The sequence below is a fragment of the Zonotrichia leucophrys genome, chromosome 3, assembly GCF_028769735.1.
Source record: "Zonotrichia leucophrys gambelii isolate GWCS_2022_RI chromosome 3, RI_Zleu_2.0, whole genome shotgun sequence".
Taxonomy (NCBI): domain Eukaryota; kingdom Metazoa; phylum Chordata; class Aves; order Passeriformes; family Passerellidae; genus Zonotrichia; species Zonotrichia leucophrys.
In genome coordinates, this window is record NC_088172.1 from 13,531,538 (window position 1) to 13,556,633 (window position 25,096).

Consider the following 25,096-nt stretch of genomic DNA (forward strand, 5'->3'; position numbering starts at 1 on the left):
TGAGCAGGTGTCCTGCTAGAGAAATGGTTTAAGAATAACCTACCGTGGTGATTTAAGCTGACCCAGATGACTTTCTGCTGAAATAGGCACTGACATTGTCTGTTCTGGCATCTTGACTTTAGGGAAGTCAACTTTTCCTGAGGGCAGTACTTCCTACAGTGCTTCAAAAAGATCCCCAGGAGAGATGCCTCACTGAGTGCTCTGACATAAGACATTGCTTTTTTACAATCAGCCACAGCTTAAGTGAAAATCAGTTTAAAAAAAAAAAATCAAGTAAATAAAAAACTCTGAAAAGTCTTATGTCTATATCCTGGAACACAGGACCTGAGGACCAGAAGCATACAGAGGATTGGACAACCAAGTAATTCAAAATCTGTACTTGTGGAATATTTGGAGTGAAAAGCCTCAAAACCAGTGTTTTAATCCCTTGAAATCTGGTTTATAGCTCTACTGTCTTTCTTAGGGATGTTTTAAATATTACCATCTTATGCTATAAACTTTGTTACACTGCAAACACACATGCTCTTATTCCTTCAAATCAGAAACAGGATTTGGCCATTTATATCTCTATAGACATGATTCTATGCATGAAATTGGTTATTAAATGGGTAACATTGATTTAGGATGCCAGTTGTTCTTTGTGGTTGGGTCATGTATCATATGGAGCTGACATCCAGTTTCCAATTCACTTGGCTGCTCCTCCTTACGCACTTGCAGCGTATTTGGATGTCAGACAGGGCCAGATTGTTTTTGGAAATAGTGGTGAAGAAGGTGTGTGAGTAACCCTGCTCTCATCCCCATTAGCAGTCAGACAAAGCAGCAGTCTAGGTTGCAGTCCTCCACAGGGACTGGGCAGGAAGAGGCACCATGTGATGCCCTTTTCATCTCCTGAGCCCCCATCACAGATGCTGTGGCTCAGATGATCATGTTGCAGATCTGTGCTGCCCACCCCAGCAGGCGCAGCTGGCAGGCAATGCAAATCCACCCCAAAGAGCAAGCACAACAATGTGTTCACCTCCTTGGCAGGCAGAGGCTGCAGGGGGAACACTACTACCTCTTTGCACAGGCTAGTGCTGATGAGACATGAAGCTGTGAATCTCTGTAGCTGGGGTGATAATTTCAAAGGGTTTCACAAAACAGTATTTGTTTTGTGACAATACATTTAAACTCAGTAAACACAAACCAGAGAAATGGTTGTGTCTCCACTCAAAAAAAAAAAAAGCCAACAAAAACCCATCACTGAGAATCACTGAGCTTGGACACCTCTCAGAGCAGAAAAGCATTTCATTCTTTCGTGACTTCAATTCAAAAAGAAGAAAAGGTATTGCAGCATTCCTGACACTATTGAACCTTCCCAACAAGCGATCAATAGGATTTCAGACAGCTTCCCTGCCAATCTGATGCCGCTGGGGAGGGAGGAAGGACCGCTGTTTCCACAGGCCTTTGACCCTACACTGGAGCTGAGGATCACAAGGGCTGAGTCTGCTTTTCCCATTCCCAGAGGACTCTCTGCCCCCGCACAAGAAGGTCCCTTTCTGTGCTCTGCTCCTCTGTAATCCCTCTGCTCTCTGCAGGGGAGGGGTGAGCGCGCTGTCCGGGAGCAAAGGGGAACAACAGCCTTTGCTGGCAGCCTCGTGGAGCAGAGAGGCCCTGCAGGTACTGCTGACCCATCTCTGTCAGTGTAGGAGAGTGGCAGTGATTGTAAAAAGTCCTGTCTGTGCAGAACAGGGCACAAGGCTGTCACTGCAGATACCCAAACCACAGCAGTATTGTGGCACAGCTCTGCTGCTGTCTGAAGGCCCATGCTGTTGACACTATGGCCCTACATTCATCACCCATCATTGAGGCCACATCTAGAAGATGTCACTGATGAAATGATACAATGGAACTTGAGAGATTAAAGATTTATGTAAAAATGTTTATTTTGAAGCTACTCTGTGCAGATGACAGCACATATGGATATAAGGTAGACACTTTCTTGAGGTATGAAACAGATTTTTGGTAGCCTCACTATCAGGTATATTAGAGCAGTATTTAAGATCTCTATTTAAGAGACACATATGCATAAGGCAAGAGACCTTTGCCAAACAATGTGCAACAGAGACAGGAAAGAATAAAAATGTGCTGTTGTCTCCAATGCTTTAATCTCTTTCATTTTAGGGAAACTCACTCTTTACTCCAACACTTTCATCATTAGTGCACCATTATCTTTCAGTGCTGTCTACAATATCTAGATGAGATTCCTCTTCCATACAAATTAATTTGTGCCTTTTGTATTCCTTTCAAAACCCTTTTGAGACAACCTCTAATCATTTTCTTGATCAAATGGCAAACCTGGTGTTTAACCCACCCTATTACTGTCTTCTGCTTAGCAGCAGAATATTCTCACTTGATGTCTGTAACTTAATCTTCACACAGTTAACCTTCTCCCTCTGCAATTGCTCCTGTAGCAGAGTTCTGAAGGTGCTTATTCATCTTCTCCATGACCCAGCACTCAGCAGAAACTTTGCAGCCTTATTCCCTCTATGCTTTTTGCCCATAAATAAGCCATACTAGTAAATAAAAAATCATCTATCATTTTTAGGTCAGTGGCCAACAGATTTATTACCCATCCATTGACATGTCTCAGCTTAAGCTAAACTAATAGTCTGCTGCACTGACATTTCCTCTTAGTGCTCTGACTTAAGACTTTAAGATTAAGTGCAAAATGTTCAAAGCCAAATCCTGTCTTTCTTTCCATTACCTTTAGCCTTACCACTGGAAAATACCACAAAGACTTATGATTGTGAATAATCTTAGATGTGACCTCCTTATCCAAGTCTACCTTTCAATTCTCACTGCATAACACTTCTTCACAGCAGAAGCTCACAACCACATCACTCTCTCTCTCATTACTTGCTTCCCACAATATTCATTTCCCTGCCTTTGACAAATACCATCTTGCCTTGCTTCTAGCCTGTCAGCAGCAAAGTCAGTTTTCTTAGCTCATTGTTTTGACTGTACCATTCTTCTCCTTGTATTCTGTAACAACAAACATAATCTGCTCACAGTGCTTTCAAGGCTCTGTGACTGATCTATCCTCTCCCATTTACTGCATTACCACATTTAAGGGCCACTTTCATGGAATCAGCCATCCCACAGATTCTTGTCCCTCCCCTCCACCTAAAAAGATCAATTTAAGTTATGCATTGGTAACTGCATCCAGATTGTTGGCAGCCAAACTTCAAGGCCCAGCTTGCTTCCTGGGTCTTTTTGACAGGCTGAAGTATGGAGCCACCTTTTCCATCTGAAAGTGGAAGTCACAACAAGCCACTTGATTTGAGACTGGTCAAGCCAAAGCCTGTAATGAGGATGATTAATGGATGATAGGAATGCTTCAGTAGATCAGGCATAGTACAATTTGCTGACCTCAAAAAACTCCAACAAAATAACCCCAAACCCAAACCACACATATTCTTACAATTTTCCAGCTATGACCATTAGCACAAATTCATTTCAGTCATTAGAATTCCACTCCTCTCCACCAACTACCAGTTTTCAGAATTTCCCATGGTTTAAACACATGTTACCTTTCCAGTGATATAAATCAAGCCTCCCACTGACTCAGTGGGAACAGCAGTTTCTCTAGGTGACAATCCCAAAACCAAATGGTGAATGCAAACATGAAACAAAAAGCAAAAATAATATTATTAGGTGGAAAGAATATAAGAAGAGCAAGAGTTCAGATGAAACAGAGTTATTTATTAAAAGGTATGGTTTAGAACAAGTTTGAAGGAAAGATTTAATTTAAGGACTGCATAAAGATGGAATGGCTAAAGCTAAATGCAACCAAAGAGACAGCAGAAAAAAAAGTAAACTGTAGGTACTGACACTAAAAAAAAAACCCAACAAAATTGTGTGAGCCACCTGTTGCTTGCACCTACTCAGGGTTTGACTCATGGGCAGAGGTACATTCAGGCAAATGTTACTCTTTCCTCTCTGTATCATGCTCTTCTAAAACATGAACTCTTCAGTACAGATTTTTTTCTTTCATAGATCTTCTATAGTAGTTTTTGAGTGAGACACAGTAGTTGGAAAAATCTGAGTTCTTTCAGTTGGTAGCACCAAAATAAGATGTTTTATTCACTAACAAATATTTCCTTTTTGGTTTATGTGTGTGTCTGCAGTCTGGCTGCAATATGTTGTTGTCCAAGTAATTATTTTCAGATGACATCCTAAATGATTTTAAACTGTCATTTATTCTTTCCTCTTTACCAAAAGATAGAATATATTTTCTTTTTTTATTTCTTTTAACCCTCATAATCTGCACAAATTGTTACTAGCGCTGCTCTTCTGTCAATGAAAAGGTGAGGTCCTCTTGACTTCTTTCTGTGGCTCCAGGTTCATGAGTTCTGCTCTTTCCAAGAACACACAGTGTGCACCCAGGTGACACAGACATGTGGCCATGCAAGTGGTGCAGTCAGGGGGATCTAGGTATGATTCTGGCTCAACACTGTGACATCACTACTCCCTGGAAAACTGGGACACCAGATCAACATCTCAGATGATGGCCCTTTGAGCTTATACTATTTTGGCCCTTAAAATCTCCACTTGAAATTTGGTCTTCAGCTGGGATGATCTCTGTGACAATGTACAGAAGAGGACTGGACATGTCAAAGGATTTTGCAGTCATGATAAATAAAATAAAGTGTCAAAGAGAAAGAATACATACAGAGACCAACATGATGATTTAGAGTATTCTCAGGGGTGAGAGAGAGAGAGTCTGTGTGTACAGTTAACCCCAAATGCACCACTGCCCCAAACTTACAGCTTACTGTCAAGTCTGGTCTCAGTTAAAAGCCATTAAGGAGCTCACTAGTCATACCTACAGCTAGCTTTTTACTGCTGGACATAGAATTTCACTTGACATCACTGGTCCCAAGAAAAATTTGTTTCCTCTCCTAAATCTTGTGACAAATTGCCAAAGAACCTCTAGAGGGATTTATCCTACTGCTCTTTAGATAAGAGAAACATAATGTACTGTGTAACTCAGCAATTTTTAAAGGTGCCCACTGCCACAGTTTTCAGATTTGTAACCAGCCAGAGTAAGGAATGCTTTGCTATATGTCAGAGAACTAGCCAGGTTTATTTCTTGACATGATTATTGATTGAAACATAATTAAGAAACATGGGGTTTCAGTCATTAAATAAAGTCACAAAGGATAAAATTACAATGGCATCATTAAGATTACATTTAACAAGAATGGTCTCCCTAACTGAATTCAACAGCAGCTATGTTGTGCCCCATTTTCTCTTAGGTTCATTGAAAACTTACCCACCCCTATGGAGTTAGGATGGGATGATTTTGTCATGATGGCTCTTGCATATGCCACAGACCTTCTTTCCACATCACATCCACTCGCACATGAAGAGCACAGGACAAAGGCTGAGAACCTTTCCAACTCATCTCAAAGCAGAATCCCTCATGTCTGGAAGAAAGTTTTCCTCCATTTTACTTGTGAGTGATGCCACACAACACTGAGGAACAAGGAATTACTTTACTCTTTCCCCACCTTTTCTCCCAAAGTCTCCATGAAGATTTTCATTGTATGTCTCAATTAACACATTCAGCCTGTATGTTTAACAGTCATTTTAAAACACATATGTAAGCCAATGAATGGAGTAAATATTTATAGATACTGTTCATTTTTAGCTCTATTAGTCTTATTCTAAATGAATAAAAGTAGATAACAATTTGAGTAACACAGATACAGCTTCATGCTTTGGGTTGCATGGATTTTCTTCTACCATATCAATTGTATTTGTATTGCTGGGTACAGCATGATGGTTAAAAACATATATAGAAGAAAAGCAAGGATCAATGGATTAAAAGGTTTCCTTCTTTAGATTACTCTGTTCAATAGGAGTACTCTCAGCAGATTCATGATTCACAGCAGATTCATGGTTCAGCCTAGCAGAGAAGTCCCAGTGAATTTTCCTTACTTACTGTCTAGACCAAGCAAAAACTGCAGCAGCTCAACACCAAAAGGAAAGTAGCATTTCCAAAGCTAGAGAGGACAGGTAAGAGCTTTGTCAGGAAGAAGAAGGGAGTCAGGACTCTTCCCTGGCTGAGTTGAGAATGAACCAGCTGCTGGAAATGATGAGCATTTGCCTAACTCAGAGTTAGACCTGACTGCAGAGTCCAGGTCTGTGTCTGGAATACAAGAAAAGAGTGGGACCTGATACTTTTGGAGTTTGCCAAAAGGCAAGTGGATGGCAGCCCAGACCAGGGGTAGTTACGAGTCTCCTGTCTGAAACATGCAAGGTAAAAAAGTGTGTTAAAACCAATCAAATGTACTGGTAAGTGTGGAGTTATTTACTGGCACTCTGCACACATGCACTTATTATTTCATTCCATTGCCTAATGTTGACACATACACATGAAAATACTTCTGTTATAGCTGATTTGACCTTTAGAGTTTAAAATGTAACTCTTTAATGGCAGCACATTTTATCCCTCCATCTTTGACATTCCTCAAAATCAGGCTCCTGGGATACTTTAGAGATGATTTGAGCGCCTGTAACAAAGAAAACAGAGCTAAGAAAGTTTTGTAGCATCCATAAAGGTAGAGGAGAGCATGCACAAACCCTGGGAGTTCTAAGATCCAAGAGGCACCCACACCTGAAGATCAGGGGCATTGGTATGGAGTTGCAAGCTAGGGGACTTCTGGACTGCTCTGCCTGGTATTGAAGCCAGACTGAACTTTCCATCACTTTCTGCATTAAAGACGGATATTTCTGCTAAAGTTTGGGTTCTGATATCTCCTGTATTTTTCTGTTTCTCCGTCAGATTGCAGGTAAATCACTCAGCATCATTTTGCACTGTATCCTGAAATATAGAAAAAGGTAGCTCACAGAATAGAAACTTGCTTTGAGGTACTGAGAAAAGGGATGTGAGTTCTGAACTCTTAGATCTGGCCTACAACAGGCCAGAAAACAACATCATCTGATTGAAAATCTCTGCTGTCATCTTATATCACATTTTCTGGAACTGTGGGTGGGGTGGGAGGCTGCAACTCATCAGTTTTGTTTCTGAAACACTAAGGGCCAAATCATGTGAGTACTCTGATGAATTCATGCTCCTTTGGAAAACAGCTCTCCTAGGACTGACACAAACATGTTCTTTAAAGTAGAGGATGATAATAATGCTTATTTTACCAAAAGAAGATTGGTATCATTGGCTTCCTTAACAGAGGAGATCTGAGGCACAGAGTTACTCAGGGACACTTAGCAGGTCAAAACCAGCCCAGTGTTTCTGCTGTCTCCATGCCTTGAAGACAGTCCCTGTTGGGCAGCAAAGCACTATGGGGCGTGAGGGCCCCATGGCGTGGGGCAGGCCCATGAGATGGTGCTGTGGTGGCTGACGTGGCCTTGGGGCAAGGGAAGAGCACTGCAAAATACAGCTGGGGCAGCATCTAGGGCCAGCAGGGACTTGGGCCCCTTTTGGGAAGGCAAAGAGCAGCCACACAAAGGGAGCAGAAAAAAAATTATTTTCCTGGGGTCGGAGGTCTCAGCGGTATGAGGAGAGATTGCCTCACACTGAATCTGAGCATTTCAAGGAAAAATGAAATTCATTTAATATCTTACATGCAGTGAGGATTGGAAAGTGAGCTGTTAGGCTGCTCATCGAGGTCAAGCAACATAAAAGTACTTATCTGTCTATTGTTTCTTTTGATCATAACATTTTGAAGTGTCCAGACACTCAAACACAAGGCTTGTTTGTACTAAACATCAGCTGTCCTTCAGAGAAGCCCTGTACCCTGCCTCTGCCAGCTGCTGACTAAATGAAGGGAAAAGCATTTTTCTCTACCTTCCTTATTCCTGGGCTGCTTGCCAAGTCCTTTTCCAAATCCTCGTGACTCTCTCGAGCAAAGGGAGCTGCCTGTGCCTCTTCCCCAAGAGCAGCAGGAGCCATCTCGGGCACCCCGCTGCCCCAGGATGTGCTGCTATGGCAGTGCCCTCAGTCCCTGCCTGCCCCTGCCAGCATCCCACCAACCCTTCCCAGCCCAGAGTGGGGCTGCCTGGCCCTGTGCACCAGCTCCTGAACTCCTTCAGTCCCACAGAATCCTGCCAGTCCCTCGTGGCGTGTAACCTGCAGCCCAAGAGCAGCTGACTGGCGGCTACGGCTGCTTTCACCCCTGAACGCCCAGAGCTTTCTGGACAGAGAGCTGACTGATTTACAGATGTAATATCACTGTCCACTGGCAGCCAGGGGTCTAACATCCTTCCCAAATAGTGATGTTTGGTCACTAATGGAGCCCATGATCCCTCAGTCAAAGGGAGTGGTATATCCTCCACTGCCTCCAGCAGCCTTTTATTCAGTACATGAAAGTAAAATTGCAGTAATTTCGGATATTAAAGGAAATAAATACACGCCAACATGAACTCCACAGCAGTACTGAACAACTGTACTTCTTTACCAATACAGTGGGTCTGAAAATATGAAATTTTGAGCTAAATGAGACTTCTAGCCCTGAAAGCTTTCCTTGGGACTTAGGAAGCATTCCTGTTGATACATGCAGGTCCCTCAAATGAAGAACTGCTGACACATTCAGGGAATCTTTTAGAGAAGATATAATTTTTCTTGACAGTATCAGTACTTCTTTGAGTTACTCCTTTCCCAAAATTTTCAGTTTCATAAGTAATTTTTTAGAAATGCGTAAGATATTTAGAAAGGGAAGGACAAAAGTCTTTGATTTGAAAAAAGTAGCTTCAAAAACTTCAACCTTTCAAACAACTGAAAAGAACACTTAGGATTACTTTAAAAGCATTAAATCCTACCGCATCTCCACTTTTTTTTTCTTTTTTTTTCCCACAGAACTATCTGCAGCTATATAAACCCCAGTATTGCTCCTCTGCTTAGGAACAGCTGCTTCATTAAACACCAGGGCAAACACTGCATCACTCTTTCTACTGTCTTTTTAATATCAGGTCTGAATTCATATAAGCAGGAGTATTGTCTCCAGCCAATACAAGGATTTAACCCACATATATTACCCAGGCCAAAATCATATATGTAAAGGAAGCTGAAAGAATGTGAAGAACCTCCTTCTATTAAATGAACTAGTAACCATGCAGCTTGGAAAAAGCGTGGTGGAATCCCTTTAGGATCTTACCCTAAGACTGATTAAAGGAACTCAATTATATCTGCTGACAAACCACTCAGAATATTTTGTGAACTGTGACTGAAGTGTGACTGAAACTTGTCATTCAGGCAGAAATCAATTCACTGTTCCTACAACAAAATGTAAAACTCCCAGTACTAGTAACTTTATTTAATTGAAATAAATAACTTCAATTTTAAAGACTAGCTGGGCAGGAGTATCCTACAGGGTGTTGACATACAACTTCTTTCTGTGGAAGCTAACTTACAGTAGTGCCAATTTATGAACTAGTCAGAAGGGCTGTGATTTAATTAAAAACAGAAGAGATAAAATCCTTCCTTCATAAATGAAAGGTAATGTCCTCTAATTGTGTCTAGCTGAGTAAGAATACAGAACAGCATGGGTGAGCCTTCTTTCCTTACAATACCCTGGAGTCTCCAGTTCTGGGAAATTGCACAATGACTAATTTTATTTTTTTTAATATTTCATTCTTGTGTATGTGTAGAGATCTGCTTAATAATCCAGAGTAACAGAAACTGGGCTCTGGACTTTCCCAGCTCCAGAACCTCATAGTTGAATGCCCACCCTGCAAAACCTAAGGTGATGCTTTCTTTGAATGCAATCATTATTGTACCATACAGCATCCATTTTTTTGGCTGCAACTTTACATATAATAGAGGAGTAACGTCTGGAAAATTGTCAGAATAGTCAAGTGTCTTAATTCCTCTCTACCTAATGCAGAAGCAGGACAGGATGGGCTGGGGAATCAGTATTCATCAGTACAACTCAAGAGAAGAAAATCATCAGAAATGCTTCCTTTCCTTGGGATGTTCAGATCCAGTGGAATCAGACCAAGCAGAATTGCATTTAGAGATGTTGTTTCCTGTAGTAATTGTTGTTCTCTGGATGTGCCTTCCCTTGCCGTGGTGTCGAGTTGTCCTTGCGTGGTACAAAGAGGAAGCCTCAAGCACCATCTCAGCTCTCTTGGCAGCTGGAATATGAGATTCCTTGAGTCCAAAAGAGGCTCCAGACACACTCTGAAGACACCCTCTGTTTTACTGATTGTTTTCTATTCTACTATATGATTTTTGAGGCAGATTTGACCTCTTGTAGCATGCAGGACACAGGACACAGAATGTACAAGTTGAAGCAATGCTGTCTTCTGCCTCGTTTTCTATATGCAGTCATTTTTTTGCTCTTTTGAGTGTTTTCACAGAGAAGTGTTCCCAGTGTGTCTAGAAAAACAGTCTTCATTATTTCATTGTGCATTGGTAAGAGGATTTTTTCGCCCCATATAACATTATTTTGCCCTTCTCAGCATCACTTGCCTTTGTTCACTGATTTTCCAAGCCTCTCCAGTGAAAATGTTGAATATTCTATATCTCATATGCATCTGTGGGACTTGGCTGCTGTCCAAGAGGAGGACAGTGCTTCTCCCAAAGGTTCCTGTGAGGCCCCAGATAACACACTTGAGATCATCTCTTGCTCTTTTATGAAGCAAGAAGTTATTAGTTTCTTGTTTCAGCTGCATGTAAATACACTGCTCAGAAGTACATTTAAGTATGTGAGTACATTACCCAAGCACCAGTACTTGACCAGTGCCTTACTGGCAATCCCATAAGAAACTAATAGTGGCTCCTTCTAAAATTTTAGCCAAAGCACAAGTATAAATAAATGAAAGAGACTGATTAACTTATCATGATGACTCCTTCAATCATCTTCTCCATTAGTGTGGATCAAAGTACAGAACCTTGTACAAAGATACTTCAGATCTAGCTGTCTGATACAAAGGATCTGAACCTGGGAAATGGAAAATCTGGTTTTTACTTGACACAAAAAGACCATTATTCTTCAAGGTTCCAAAACACAGAATAGCTCTGAAATACTCATTTTTGAGCTGCTGAAGATTGCTTTGTGTGCCATCTAAATAATCACACTTTGCTTTTGGTATCTATACATTCATTCAACATGAAGACTTCACAAGAGATTTTTTTAATGCTCTTGCTATATTTTGGTAGGTAGTTTCTGACATCGTAATTAGCTCAAATTAAATTAGACATTTAGTCTTCTGACATCTGGAACAGTGGCTGCCAGCTATTTTCCTTCTATTTTCTTCCTGAAAGAAAGAAAATATTAGGTTGCATGGTAAAAAGCTTATCTACAAGCTCACAAAGGAGCACAGGGACAATGGCAGGTGAGGCAAGCCAAGTAATATCCTCCCTCAGCTCCTCCCAGACCCATCGTGGAGGGGCCAAAGGGCCATCAAACACCCATCTCCACAAGCCCAGAAGAGCACAGAGGCACAGGGGCAGGTGGTTCTAGAGGACACAAGTGCATATGTCCAGGCATAAAACCCATAACAAGGAATCAACAGGAACACTTTTAGGACTGGAGACTATTCCCTATGTATATGGGATGCATTATGAGATGCAAGGGAAGACCATTAGGGGATAACATGAGATTTAGGATTCAATCTTTGGTGGAGAAACCAAAGATGAGGAATGGACCATCAAATCAGTCAAATCAGTCAAATCAGAACCATTTGCAGAGGAATAAGTTTAGGAACAAATGACAGGACGAGTGATAAAAGGAGAAAAGGGGCCGGCCCTGTGCAAATGGCTACCAAAGGCTGTTTGGTATCAATTGTCTGGACACACCCTGTGTCTCCCTCTTGTGTGCAGTAGTGTGGCAGGAGATCTAAAAGCCAGTAACTGCAGTGGGCTCATGGATGGGAGTTGTGTGCCTGGAGTGCAAAAACTGGCAAGGACAACATGAGTAAGAGTGTGATCACTTGCAAAGATTAAGTCAGAGTAGCCAGAGTGGGTGAGGTGCCCTGGGAGCCAGGGGCATGCATGTGTGTGTGTGTGCTGCTGTGACATCCCTACTGGGTGCATGTGCACACGTGCATGAAGGTGTGCTCACGGGTGTATGGGCAATGACCTCTACCAGCAGCTGCAGTGGGGCTACAGCACTGGGGACTCATGTGACCAGGTGAAAAAAAAAAAGGACATTAGGATTTGGTATTTGAGCCCAGCTCCTGGAGGGATCCACCCTGTACCTATACATATACATAATTATTACTGGACCCCTAGCCTGGTTAGCCAGAGAGGGGAGGACCACGAGGCCCTTGGGGCTGTTTGTGTTGGTGTGAGCACTGAGTGCCTTTGTCTGTGCTGATGATGTGTGTGGCTTGCAATGAGTATGTGTTTGTGTGTTTTGCACATATATCCGTGTCTGCAGGTGCCTGGGGAAACATGCTCAGCCTCACTACTGACTGGACCTGGGCCATGGAGCTGTGCAGCCTCACCTCTACTGGATTTGGCTGCCCTGACATTGCTCTCCCAGCAGCCCAGTCCAGGGCCACCGAGCTCCTGTGTCAGAGCTGCCCTGAGCCAGGGCCACACAGAGCCAGGGGGGAGAGAGCCCACGGGGCCTCCAGGCAATGCTCCTTCACCATCTCTCACCTATATGCCACTCCTTTCAATCTTTCTGGACCCAACTGAACACAGTTTTGGTATGTCCCTTGTGAGTCAGACAGAGCCGTCCCAATATGAACTTAGCACTGATGCTTTCCTTCTGCTGCATAAACACCTGGCTGTTCTCTACATCTGCACTGGCTTCTGGTCCAGCTTCCATCTTATCTACATCTTCCAAATATAACTCAGATTCTTCCAGGAACTGAGTTCAGGGAAAAACAGCCTTGCCCTGTAAAGAGCTACAAGGAACCTTGCTTGCTTTTGCATTAATTCTCTTAAGTGTACTTATCCCAATATTACTTTTGAAAACAGTACTTCTCATCTTTTCAGAGTCTGGATATTAGAGGACTGAATCCAAATGAGATTTATGCACTAAAAACAACATACAGGTAGGAAAGGGCATAAATTGAAATTTTAAATCTACAGGAAAAAAAGTGGATGAGCTTGGGAGGTGTATGCCTTAATGCAAAAGCAGATATGAATGTATCAAAAAATGTTAATTTGAACATATCTGGGAATATCAAGATTTTTAGAAATGGTGTTTTATATAAGTAATTTTATGAAAGTGGTACCTGGATGGAAGGAAAATTCTAATTTAATTTTCATTTTTCTGAATTCTGGAAATATATTTATTATTTTTGCCCCATACAGCCCTAAGCATGTTCCTGAAATCTCACATAACATCATTAATGCTTAAATTTTCCAGATATTGTTTTTTCCTTTTCTTCTTATTTTTGCCTTGATTCTGCATAAGGAAAGAAATACCAAAAAGGGGTTGTTTACATAATCACCCCCTGCTCATGTCTTTCCTATTTTTCTATGACCATTCAGCCTAAAAGATAGAACATATGATTACTCAGTGAAAGCCCTGCAGCCATGTACTCCATCTGTTTGTAGCCTTCTAAGTATTATTTGTATAAAGACAATAAAAAAGTCTTGTTCCTTTATAAGGATGACTGCAAGTAGTTTGATGTCTGAAAAGAATAACAAAGATTTTCTTTCGCCAGCTCTTGAAAATGACTCAGTATGAGATTTTGATCTCTATACTGTAAATTTGATATCCTGTGGATCTCCTCCTCATCTTATCTATTGAGCTGCTTGTTGTATTGCATCTTTCAAGACTAACATATGATTGATTAAGAAGCCCCATTTTCTGCTTGCTTTTCTATATGATTATTCTGTGCTTAAATGTTTCAAGCTCATTATCAGCCAGACTCACTGCTGTAGGAGAATTCACTTAAACTGCTTCTGTATTTTAGGTACTAACTGCTGGAATGTAAAAAAACTCTTAATATGAACCACTTATCATTGTGTACTGACACAGAGGGTTGTTTAGGATGTCTCTCAAATATGTTTCATTCCTCTAATGACAAAAAAGTTACCAACACACAAAATGGAGTTGGCATCTACTTCATTCCATAACTGTACAATACTACAAACACCTGTTATTTTCTTACATGTGTTTGGGCATGGTTCTTTCTGAAACTGCCCACTCACCTGTCTGCTGTGGTCATGAGATGTTGGAGCAGTAACCTTGGTTTTTCCTTACACCCTAGCCAAGGTTTGAAGATTTCGGATGACTTCCTCAAAGTCTTTTTTTGCTCTAGCCTCTCTTTGGTGAAGAAACCTGTTCTTCAATCTCTGCTACATCTCAATTTAAATGGAATTTTACTATTTGCCTGCAGAATTGCTCTCAGCCACATTGCTCAACCTGATTTGCTGCTACAAACCACAAATGCTTCTTCTCCAATGTTACTACTACTTGTCATTTTCACTTTGCCTCCAGAAAGAATAGCTTTAGACTGATCTGGATTTTCATGTGAAAGTGCCTACTTCTGATAATATCTGGTCCTTTCTGACCAAGAGAACACAGTGACAGTGTTTTCAAGTCAGAAAGCACTTGGAGTGCTCTCCTGATGGACAGCAGAGTGGCTTTTTGCAGGCAGGGGCAACGAAGGGTGGAAATCAGCTTCTCCAAATGGAGTTGTCCCTACTCCACATGGCCCTGCTGGAAGTTGAAGGCCAGGCCAGCTTCCTCAAATGCTTTAGCAGGGAATATGGTGTAAACATCTAGACATTTAGTTGAGATCCCTTTTATCACATGGAGACTTGGCACATTAGTCCAGGCATTTTCTTCATCCTGTTCATACAGAAAAGGTAGAATTTTGTTGGCTGCTGCATGGCCATACGAAGGTTAATTGCAAGAGATTTCCCCTCTTCATTTCTATATTCTGTGTTTTATTAATTGGAAAAGAGAAATGCCTCTTAAATAAAACTGAAGATTACTGGGAAAATAGTGCAGCTATGAGGCTGCAAACAGCTGCTCCCACAATGGCAACTGCTGTTGAACTGTCGTGTATCTCACAGCACCTGGAGCCAGCAACAGTCACACATATCCCTTACCTTGAAACATAGGAAACACAAGGTTGACAAGTGTGTGTTCAACTTCAAACCTCTGCACCCAGCAGAGATTTGTATCAAAAGCATCATTTGAGTGTCTGAACCCAAGGCAAGAAATAGATAAAAGAAAGGCATGCTGCTTCTGTAATGAAAGACTGGAACAGCATGGGTTTAAGCACCTTTGCAGTTTACCTGCAGAGTCATGAAGAGGCTCCCAGGAGAAAACACCCAGAGGCAGGATTCACTGAGCCGGTTCCACAGGAATACAAATACAGGGTGGACAGAAAGGACAGTCTCTCCTACTAAAAATTTTAGATGCTCCATCCTCCCAGAGGCAGAGTGCAGTGACCAGGCACAGCAAGGGAGCAGAGAAGCAGGACAGCAAAATTCTCAGACCTCTTCAGAGAGAGTCAAAACTTAACCACCACATCCCTGAGCATCTTCTAAAATCTAGGTTCAACCAGGACACATTCTGCCAGTCACAGAGATGCTAAGCTCACACAGGACACTCTTCCCAACCCTAAAACACTCTACGTGAATCTTGCAACAGGCTTTACATATTTATATTTTCCAGCACTGAGCAACGTTTGCCCTACATTTCTTCTCTTTCACTGCGAACAAAGGCATGCCCTCACTCTCCCCGTCCCCGTGTGAAGGGTTTTCTGAAGCAGATGCTGCTGCTCAGTAGCATGAGGCCTTCAACTACCAGGTACCTCAGCGGGGTCGAGTCAGCCTTTTCTCCTCTGTCCCCAGGTCACTCAGGGCAGCTTCCACACTGCTGTCCTCCCAACAGCAAGCATGGCTGTCTGACTATTTGCTTGTGCAGAAAGTTCAGAGCCTCAGCATAAACTTAGAAGGGTATTTTCCTGATGAATTAGCTTCTGAGCAAAATCCTCTCACCACAGCAGGGAGCTGGGAGTATTTGCTGCCCGTTGCTGAAGATGAAGGCATGTACACTCCAGCAACGTGAGGAACGCAAAGTCCAACTCCTGAACCACCTGCTCTCTCCAAGTCCCATAACTTTGTAAAACTGACAGAAAACTCAACTCTCTGGAAATGCTGGAATACTCATTTGAAATCTCATTTTCTATTTTTCACACATGTAAGAAGCCCAGTGAGAAAGAACTTGGGGTAAATAAAATTCCTTCTAGGAGAGCAAAAAATGACAAATGAGAATTGGTGAAGCACTGTTTAACGCTTTTATGAGGGTACTTTCTAGAACCATAGTATATTAGTTCTCTTTTAACACGTATGCAATTTCAAGGCAATTCTTTTGAATTTTTTCAAATTACTGAAAATGTTTATTTTTCACTTCTTCAATTTGTATCTTACAGATTTCCTCCTGCCTATGACCAGTAGAAGCACAAAGGGTCACGCACTTTCTGTACCATCCAGTTAAGTAAATCCTTATTACTTGAATAACTCTCTGAAGAATAGCAGGCAGATAAATCATGTAAGATTTTTCCAGTCTTTTAACAACCCCCATCTAGAATACATAGACACACAGCTTTAAAAGAACATTGATTACACTATCCACCAGGTGCTAAAGTAAGTTTTGTTTGCTTTTAAAGGAGTAAGAAAAATATTTGTGGGAAAAAACTAAACATTTTATCTGACATTACATGAAAATAGTAATAATTATGCCTAACAGAACTGACTACAACAAAAGTAAAGCTGCCTGTTAAAAAACTGACAACCGACTGAAGCTTGTAATTTCAACCTTCATCAACTGCTTTCTTGAGTGACTCATCAAATCAGTGTTACCTAAAAAGTCAATACTGAGAAAGAGGGTAAACCAATAAAAACTCCTTTCAGTCACACAATTGCTACCACTCTTGAGAACACAGTCAAGCGTTTTATTGTTTATACTCATTTTCATTTACACATAAGAGGAACAATCAATGCAGTTCTATCACAGCAGGTGGACCATAACCTGAAACTCTGCTGAATACGCACAGACCTGTCTTAAGGTCCAATCGGGAGAAAAAAGAAAAAAAAACAAAACAAAACAAAAGAAGAAAAACTAAAAAAACATTGGGGGGAAGTAGGGAGGCAAGAAATTTCACTAACATCAGTAAATTCATGATTCATGGGTATTTATTTTGCAGGTGAAATAGCTCTTCTGAAAGAGCAAACTGCTTCACTTCTTTACAAAATACACTAAATAATGTTAAGTACTTAGAGAATTCTAAATTTCGCAGTGGTTCATGCGGTAAGGGTGTGCAACCGACACAAAATGGAAAACATGGTTACAGCATCAAACTGCTACTCCTATTCCCAGCTGGTTTATGGAAAAGGTCACTGGACTTCTTGATTTCTGCTCTTATGGAGTAAAATCAAGAAGTATTTCCTTTTTAAAGGCAACTATGAGGACAGACTACAGATATGCAGTGCAGTTGAACAGGTCTACAACTCTTGTTTCTAGAGCATTTTCATTTACTATTGTTTTGAAATACAAATATAAAACTTTTGCACACTGTCGCTTCTGACACATGTTCAGCTGAAGGAGTCATTTACAGAATTTACTGTCATGCTCCTATTTTAAACGTGAGTTTGTCTCCTCTTGGCCTCATGGGTGAAGGGAGCAACTCTTTCCACTGAAAGAAAGAAATTACAGGTGTGCAGAAGTACAACTATGCTACCAACACAGACAGAGACAACTGTGCTCTTGTGCACACCCCTACAACCGGCCGGAGAACAAATTAAGAAGTTAAGCCTGCAAAATAAATTGAGTTTACTCTCAAACTTTTTTTCTTCATTCCAGATGAATTATAGACCTTGATTCGAGGCTGCCCTCTTTTTTTTTTCTTTTTTTTTTTTTTGCAACTGATCTGCGTGCCTATTGGAACAGCATCTCTGCCAGAGTCATTACACTGAAACGCAGAGCTGAGCAGTTTGGTGGCAGAATGTATTGACGTTTTTGCAGCATCATGAGTCTGGCAACTGGGCTTGGGGAAGTTTCAAGCAGTGGGTCTTTACAATAGCAACTTGATTCTGCAGACAAAAAGCAAAAGATTGGCAGAATTATTAAAGTATCACAATAAAGGCATGTATGCATTCTGCAGAACGTGGCGCTGAGTTTAGCAATGAGCTGGCAGCCACTGCTGTCAAGAGGCGCGGAAAGGCAAAGCCCTTCCGCGTGTGAAGAGAGACACCGAGGTGTCCAGTCTCCCACGGAGGCTGAGGGACAGCTTTCCCCTCGGGACGCCTGCTCGCAGCCGGCTCCGCTCCCGCAGGAGCGGCCGGAGCCGTGAGGAGGGCAGAAAGAAGCAGGGCTGGACTTCGTCACCAGCCTCCATCTGGGGCCTATCCTATCTCCCTTTCTCGCAAAAAAAACCCGAAAACAAAGCCAAAAAACACCAACAAAATCCATCGTGCCGCTGTTTGTGGGGCGTACGGCCTCCCTTCTGCGGGGACTGCCCGCCCAGCGGTGCCCGCAGCCGCCGGCGGGGCCGGGGGGCGGCACCGGGGCGGGGACCGGCCCGGCCCGGCCCGGCCGGCGCTCCCCGGGGAGCTCGGCCGCGGGCTCGGAGCGAGCACCGTTTAGCACTAATTGGCCGAAACACGGCATTAGCATACGAAATGGCGGCAGATTGGTTTAATAGGTGGAATAAAAAGCAGATTGCCGTGAGTCACTCCCTGCGATCTGGGCGGGGAGGGGGGGCACACACGACGCGCGCACACACAGCTGGTGAAATGTCAGGAGCGGCAGCATCGCCACTCGCGCAGGGTCTGAACACCCGCTCTCTGTGGGGTCGCACCCCCTCCCGCCCCATTTCCACCCCCCGGCTCCCCCCGGCCCGTCGCGCCCCCACTCTCGGCGCAGGGCGGGGTGCGCGCACCTACCTGTGGCGCCGGGCGCGGGCGTGCATGGGGGCTGCCCCGGGGAGCACATCGCATTCAACATTTCAGCCTGTGCATCGGAAACGTATGAGTTTGTGGAAAGCTTGTTTGAAGTCTTCGTTAGACATAGTATAGATGACGGGGTTGATGAGGGAGTTGAGATATCCAAGCCACGTGAAAAAGTCAAAGATGGCCATGTGGAACCAGCAAGCGTCCTTGCAAATAGGCATCACCAAGCTGATGATGAAAAAGGGAAGCCAACACACGATGAAGGCTCCTAGAATAATCCCTAAAGTCTTTGTAGCTTTCCGCTCTCTAGCGGCCGTCAGCTTCTTTTTCTCCAGCAGGGCGTCCGATACCTTCACCTTCACCTGGTTCATGTACACGGGGGAGCCCGTTTCGCTGGATCCCTCGGGAGCCTTGGAGTTTATGGACGTGACGGAAGAGGTCGACCCCGGGGAGTCTGTAATTAACTGTGCCCGCGTTAGTCTTTTACCTGCTTTCTTTGGCGTCTGCTTCAAAATCCGCGACCTGGCTTCCACGTAGATCCTCCCGTACAGGGCTATGAGCAGCAGAGTGGGGAAGTAGAAGGCTCCGACTGTGGAGTACACGGTGTACAGGACGTGGTCCGTGTTCACCACACAGTTAGATACTTCCTCGGCCTTCGCCTGCCGCCAAAACAAAGGGGGCATGGAGATGCAGATGGAGAAGATCCACACCAGGGCGATCATGCCCGCTGCCCGCTTGGGAGTCCGTTTCGTGGAGTACTCGACGGCGTCGGTGATCGCCCAGTAGCGGTCCAGGGCGATGACACAGAGGTGCAGGATGGACGCCGTGCAACAGGTGATGTCCGAGGACAGCCAGATATCGCAGACGATCTGACCCAGCGTCCACCTGCCGGTCACAGTGTACATGGTGCTGATGGGCATGACAAGGATGGAGACGAGGAGGTCGGTGACGGCCAGCGAGGCGATCAGATAGTTGGCCGGCGTGTGGAGTTTCCTCGTCTGGTAGACCGTGGCGATGACAAAGGCGTTGGAAAGCACCGTGGCCAGGGTGACCAGCGCCAGGACGACGGCGAGCACGATCTTCCCGGAGAGAGGGGTGGCATCTTGGTAAATCACTTCCTCGGCGCTACAGTTTCGGTAAGAGTCGTTGGCGGAGCCCAACTGCGTCCGGCAGGGGCCGGCCGGCTCCATCCCTCCGCGGCCGCCGCCCCCGCAGACGGCGGGGCTCGGCGCGGCACGACGGGGCCGCTACCCCGGCAGGACCCCGTCGGCGCCGGGGGAGGGCTGCAGCATCGCCGCGCCGGCACCACCTCCCCGCCCGCCTGCCCGCCCTTCCGGGAGCTCCGAGCGGTGCCTCACTCCCCACGGCCGAGGGAGCAGGGCAAACCGGGGGCCAGGCGCGCCCGCTCGCCCTGGCAGCTCATCGCCCCGCCGCCTGCCCGCGGAGCGCGGCGAGCCCCGGACATGGGGTTCCCGCCCTGGCCGCCCCTAAGCGCAGCCCCGCCGCCCGCGGCTCCGCTCCGTGTCTCGACGGGCGCGGTGGCAGCGGAGCCGCATGCCCGCGGGCGGCGGCCTCGCCCCCCGGGCTGCGGGCGCGACGGCGGGGGCTGGGGGGGCAGCGGAGCCGCCCCGCCGGGCCGTGCCTTCACACGCAGCCCGCCGCGGCAAGTTTGCAGCAGCCGCCGCGGGTGCGGGAGGAGCGGGAGGAGAAAGAGGAGGGTCCGCGGGAGGCAGGGGGAGAGACCACCTCCCATTGCGCCCCGCCGCGGGCCATGCTGTCGAGGCCCGGCCTCCGCCCAGCACCGGCAGCCGCGGGCAGGGGCCGGTGTGAGTGAGCGCCGAGCAGCCGCCGCCCCTTATATAGCGGGCGGCGCGGCTCCGCCGGCACCGAGCAACCGGTGCCGCTCTCGGGCGGGCTGCCCGCCCGCCTGCCCGCGGAGGAGGAGCCGCCGCCGCCTCCCTTGGCCCTCCCTCCGGCACCCACCAGCCGCCCGACGGGGTGGGGCGGGGGGGGGTTCGGTCCGCTCCGGCCCCGCGCACCGCCCCACCGCCGGCCCCCCGCCCCTGCCCCTGCAGGCGTCGGGAGGAGCCCGAGCCCGTCCCCCGCCCAGGCAGGGAGCAGCCCCTCCTTTTCCAGCCCGACGAGGGATGCCACAGCACGGGCGGATGCAGGTGTTCCTTGGTCCTGCCGTTGTTCCCACCCTATCTTCCCATCCTATCTTCCCACCGTGCCCGCTACGCCGTGAGGTGGGCGATGCCAGGCTCCCCGGGGAGCCCGGCGGGGCTACACCCCGGTACTGCCCGCCGCCACGTCCCGTTACTAGCGCCGCTCGGTGCCGGGGCTGGCCGTGCGGGGCCGTGCGGGACAGGGGCGCAGCCGGAGCCGCTCCGGCACCGCGGGACCGCCCGCCCTGCCCGCCGGGAGAGGGGCTGCGCAGCGCGGCGAGCCCCGCCGCAGTAGAGGTGGATCCCCACCGGATCACATCGCCTGCTTTACACTTCTAGTAATCCCGTGTCTTCTGGGCTCAGGTTTTCTTACCCATTTTTCTCCTTCCTTTTATATTTTTTTCCTTTATTTTTCTGGTGCGCTTGGAGAGGCACGCCCGCGGCTGAGCAGCCTTGATGTGCCCCACAGGCTCCTCCATTGCTCGGCAGGCGCGGACAGGAGCAGCGGGAGCACACGTTTGTCCAGGTCCCGCAGCTCCTGCCAGCGTTTGTTCTCAGCAGCCGCAGGAAAGTTTTGCACACAAAGGGAGTGCGAGCTTGCTTTTTGCTGGGTCAGGATAATTCCAAGCTCGGTGAAATGCCTATACTCCAGCCCGACTAAATCTCCCGAAGATACCACGACAAATTAAGGGGAGACAAGTATTTTCAGTCTGCAAGCATGTTTGTGCACATCTTCACGTGCTGCTGCTACATGCCTAAGTTCCCTGTAAACTCTCAGCAGTTCCCTCTTGGACATCTCCTCCTGGCTGTTTTCCTCTGTGATGAAAAAGCAGTCAGTTTCCCTGTTGCCCCGTCCTTTGTGGGCTTTGCTCAGCACCACACAGGGGCAGGCACTGCAGTGCTCATGGATAGGGTGAGAATCCACTGCGCCCCGTTCTTCAGCAAGAGGGGCTAGCTCACCCGAGAGGATGCAGATCAAGGAAGTACCACAAGAGGAGGCTGGAGAGGATCCATCGTGGCCCAGAGGGGCTGGGAAACTCTAGGAAGAGAAGCATTAAACTGAAGAGCCAGGGCTGCACAATAGTGTGGGAAAGTCAGAGCCCTGCAGGGACAGCCCCTTCCTCCCCCCTTAGGCACAGGACGAGATGCCCTGATCTGGAGATGTGCTAAGACCCACAGGTCTCCTGAGATTAAAAAAAAAAGAAACAAGTGGTGGTGCTTGAAATTTTGTAAAATCTGTTCCAGATCTTTAGTTAGACTCTCAAGAACTGAGGTGGGGGAAGACTGGATTAAAGAAAGTGTGGCAGTCAAGGTTTGCCTACATTCCCTGAACTGACAGGAAGATAAAATGTCAGTAAACCCTGCTGTTTTCCCAAAAGTGCATGGGGATAGGGTTTGGTCTGTTTCCATGTTTCTATTTTGTGGTGCCTCCTTGTGTTCAAGCAGGCACCACTTCCTTTTGGTGCCTGGTAATTGTTGGAAGGTCTAGACTTTACTGCATTAAAAATAATAATACAGAGCTGTCTGCATTCTTCTGATCTTTTTGATAGGCAGAGATTTTATAATCCTGGCTTCTAATACAGTGTGATATTGCTTTCGCTTCTGCTCAGCATTTCTGGCTTAATTTAGTTGTGCTTAAGTTGGCAACTGCCCTCAAGCCTGTGTAGCTCAACATTCTTCCCAAATAGGGCTACATATCTGAGAGGAATTTAAATTTAAAACACCAATAATAACAAGAGGAAAACCTAGCCCTTCATTCAATTTTGGAACAGCTTGCCTCTTGTGCAAAGGCTCTTCTGATAAAATTATAAAACCTCCAAGGGCAATGTTCTAGCCCTAGCCACAGCCATCAGCCATGGTGTGTAGTGTAGACAAGTATTATGTGAATGGGTAATGAGTTCTGGCCACCCTACTAATGTCACTGTTTATTCTCATTCTAAAATATTTGTGTTCTGTGCACAGCTTTTGCTGTTGCCCTTCTCCATTAATTCTGGGTCATTATTCATCAGTAATCATTGTTCATTGCTTCCCTCTTTGTCTTGCCAAGAAGATGATTTTTTTCCTCCCTCATTTGTTTTCTTCCATTGTGCTCGCTGGTTTCTCACTCATTTCTGTAGCACTGCTCCGAGTGGTCAGCAAAATGTTCACCCAGAACGACAGGCCTGGCTGTGGTGAGTGACCTCAGCTCACCTGACTTCCTTTAAGGACCACCTGGTCTTCCTGGGCAGGCTCAGAAAGCATTCCCCACGCTCTTCTCCGAGGCTTCAGCCTTGGGTTATGAAGGGCTGCAGGAAGAAAGTAAAGCCATCTTCCTAGCAGGGCTCTGTGTCATGGTGCTGCACGTCACTGCTGGAGGGGCATGCAGGAAACGTGTCCCCACCCAGGCTCTGGAGCTGCTGCTTTCCTCAGGCTGTGCATGGCTGTGCATGCTGCTTCCAAGGATTTGTGTCACAACAAGGGGTGCTCAGGGTGTAGAAGACTGCTCTTCCTCTCTGCTCTGCCAGGCTGCACGTAGCCCCCTGTCACAACCAGGCTCCCGAGGGCCAAGGCTTGATGAAAGCACCAGATTCTACCTGGATCATCAATAAATGCTGGAGTCCTGGAGTGCCAGTCAGACACGTATTGTGTATCATATGTATTGTCACATGAAGGATCATATCTCACTGCTGGGCTGTTGCCCAGGAGCTTGCATTTCATTGTTTATTTTCTCCTCTCCTGACTGGATCTGAAAAGATGCTTATGAGAAGAGATCTTATTTCCTGAAGCTTTTGGCTTCTGTGCAGAGGCAGGCATAAAATTAATTTCTTTCTGCTGGCATAAGAGTGTTAATACTTCTTATATCCAGATTCTGATGTACTAAAATACCCAAATATAGAAACTGCAATGAAAACTGAGCCTATTATTGGTTTATTGCTTCACAGACTGCCCATGTATGGCGTAAATATCTTATAAATAAATTAGAGAGAGAAGACAGACACATAGAAACAAACCTAAGTACAGAAAAGAAAAGTCCTCATTGTACAGTCAGATCTGTCCTGGCCACAGATAATGTCGTGTGGGTTTTGGCTCTTGCATCTTAGGTATATTTGAACATGGAGCTCAGTGCACAATGCAAACTTCACCTCTGCTCTTGACTCAGCTGGTAAGTTGTGTGTAATGGTATCTGTAGCCTCCTGCACTGTGATGAGATTCATACTCATATTTTAAATAATGAAATTCTGAGTCCTTCTGTTAGCAAAGATAACCTTGGCTATGTAAATCAACACGGTGGTATTTTGTTGAGTTTGCCAACAGGCAAATAACACTAATGTGTGTCTGAAGTTTCTCAGTGTTAACTTTGAAATACAGCTAAGGCCATTTAAATGCCATCACTTTTAAGTCACTAGTCAAAATAAAATCACCCAGCTTGAGTTACTGAAATTTAATTATAAGGAACAGCTGGGCCTAGTTTTGATTTTTACTCTGAGGACCCAGACAAAGAAACAAGCACATGGGCTCAGAAGGCACAAATACACACTGAGTTTCTCAATCCATACTGGTCAGGCACAGTTGCTGAAAAATGCACTCAGATGCCCTCCAAATATCATTCAATTACCCTGAGGAGGCAACTGAGGTCAAGCAAAAACATCCCCTCCAGGCCTCCCTTACAGTGTCTCTAGCAGTTACTCTCCATTCATTGCACTGATCCTCACACATTTCAGTTCATGGAGGTAGAAGTTGAGGTTGGTGTCTATTCCTCATCCGTCTACAAGGAATTTGAATTTTAACAATGTTCCTGGAGATGCTCCACAGGAAACCACTTCAATCCTGCCCCGTCTCCTCTCACTGCCCATAATTCTCCTGCTTTGTCACAAATCAGAATTGACTGATTGTGTGAAAAGGGCTGTGATTTCAGTCTGAGGCTGCTGGAGCCTCTAATTCACACTAAAATCAGTGCAAAAGCCTGTTTTGGTGCCAGAGAATCTGGCTCAATGACCATCCCTCCAGTTCAAGCTGTCTCCAGTTATATACCTGAAGGGATTTTAACCTACCTGCTGTATTATGGGCGGATTATAACCTG

At 45.5% G+C, this 25,096-nt stretch overlaps 1 protein-coding gene across 1 annotated transcript; it reads right to left on the bottom strand.

Annotated features, from left to right (window-relative positions):
• Positions 1-16,194: 16,194 nt before the first annotated feature.
• Positions 16,195-20,203, bottom strand: HTR1B (5-hydroxytryptamine receptor 1B). The gene is made up of 2 exons (XM_064707426.1): positions 18,866-20,203; positions 16,195-18,013 (listed from the first exon to the last, which is right to left on the bottom strand). The coding sequence occupies exon 1, from the start codon at positions 20,059-20,061 to the stop codon at positions 18,928-18,930; it is 1,134 nt and encodes a 377-aa protein (XP_064563496.1). The 5' UTR covers positions 20,062-20,203; the 3' UTR covers positions 16,195-18,013; positions 18,866-18,927.
• Between the last annotated feature and the right edge of the window lie 4,893 nt (positions 20,204-25,096).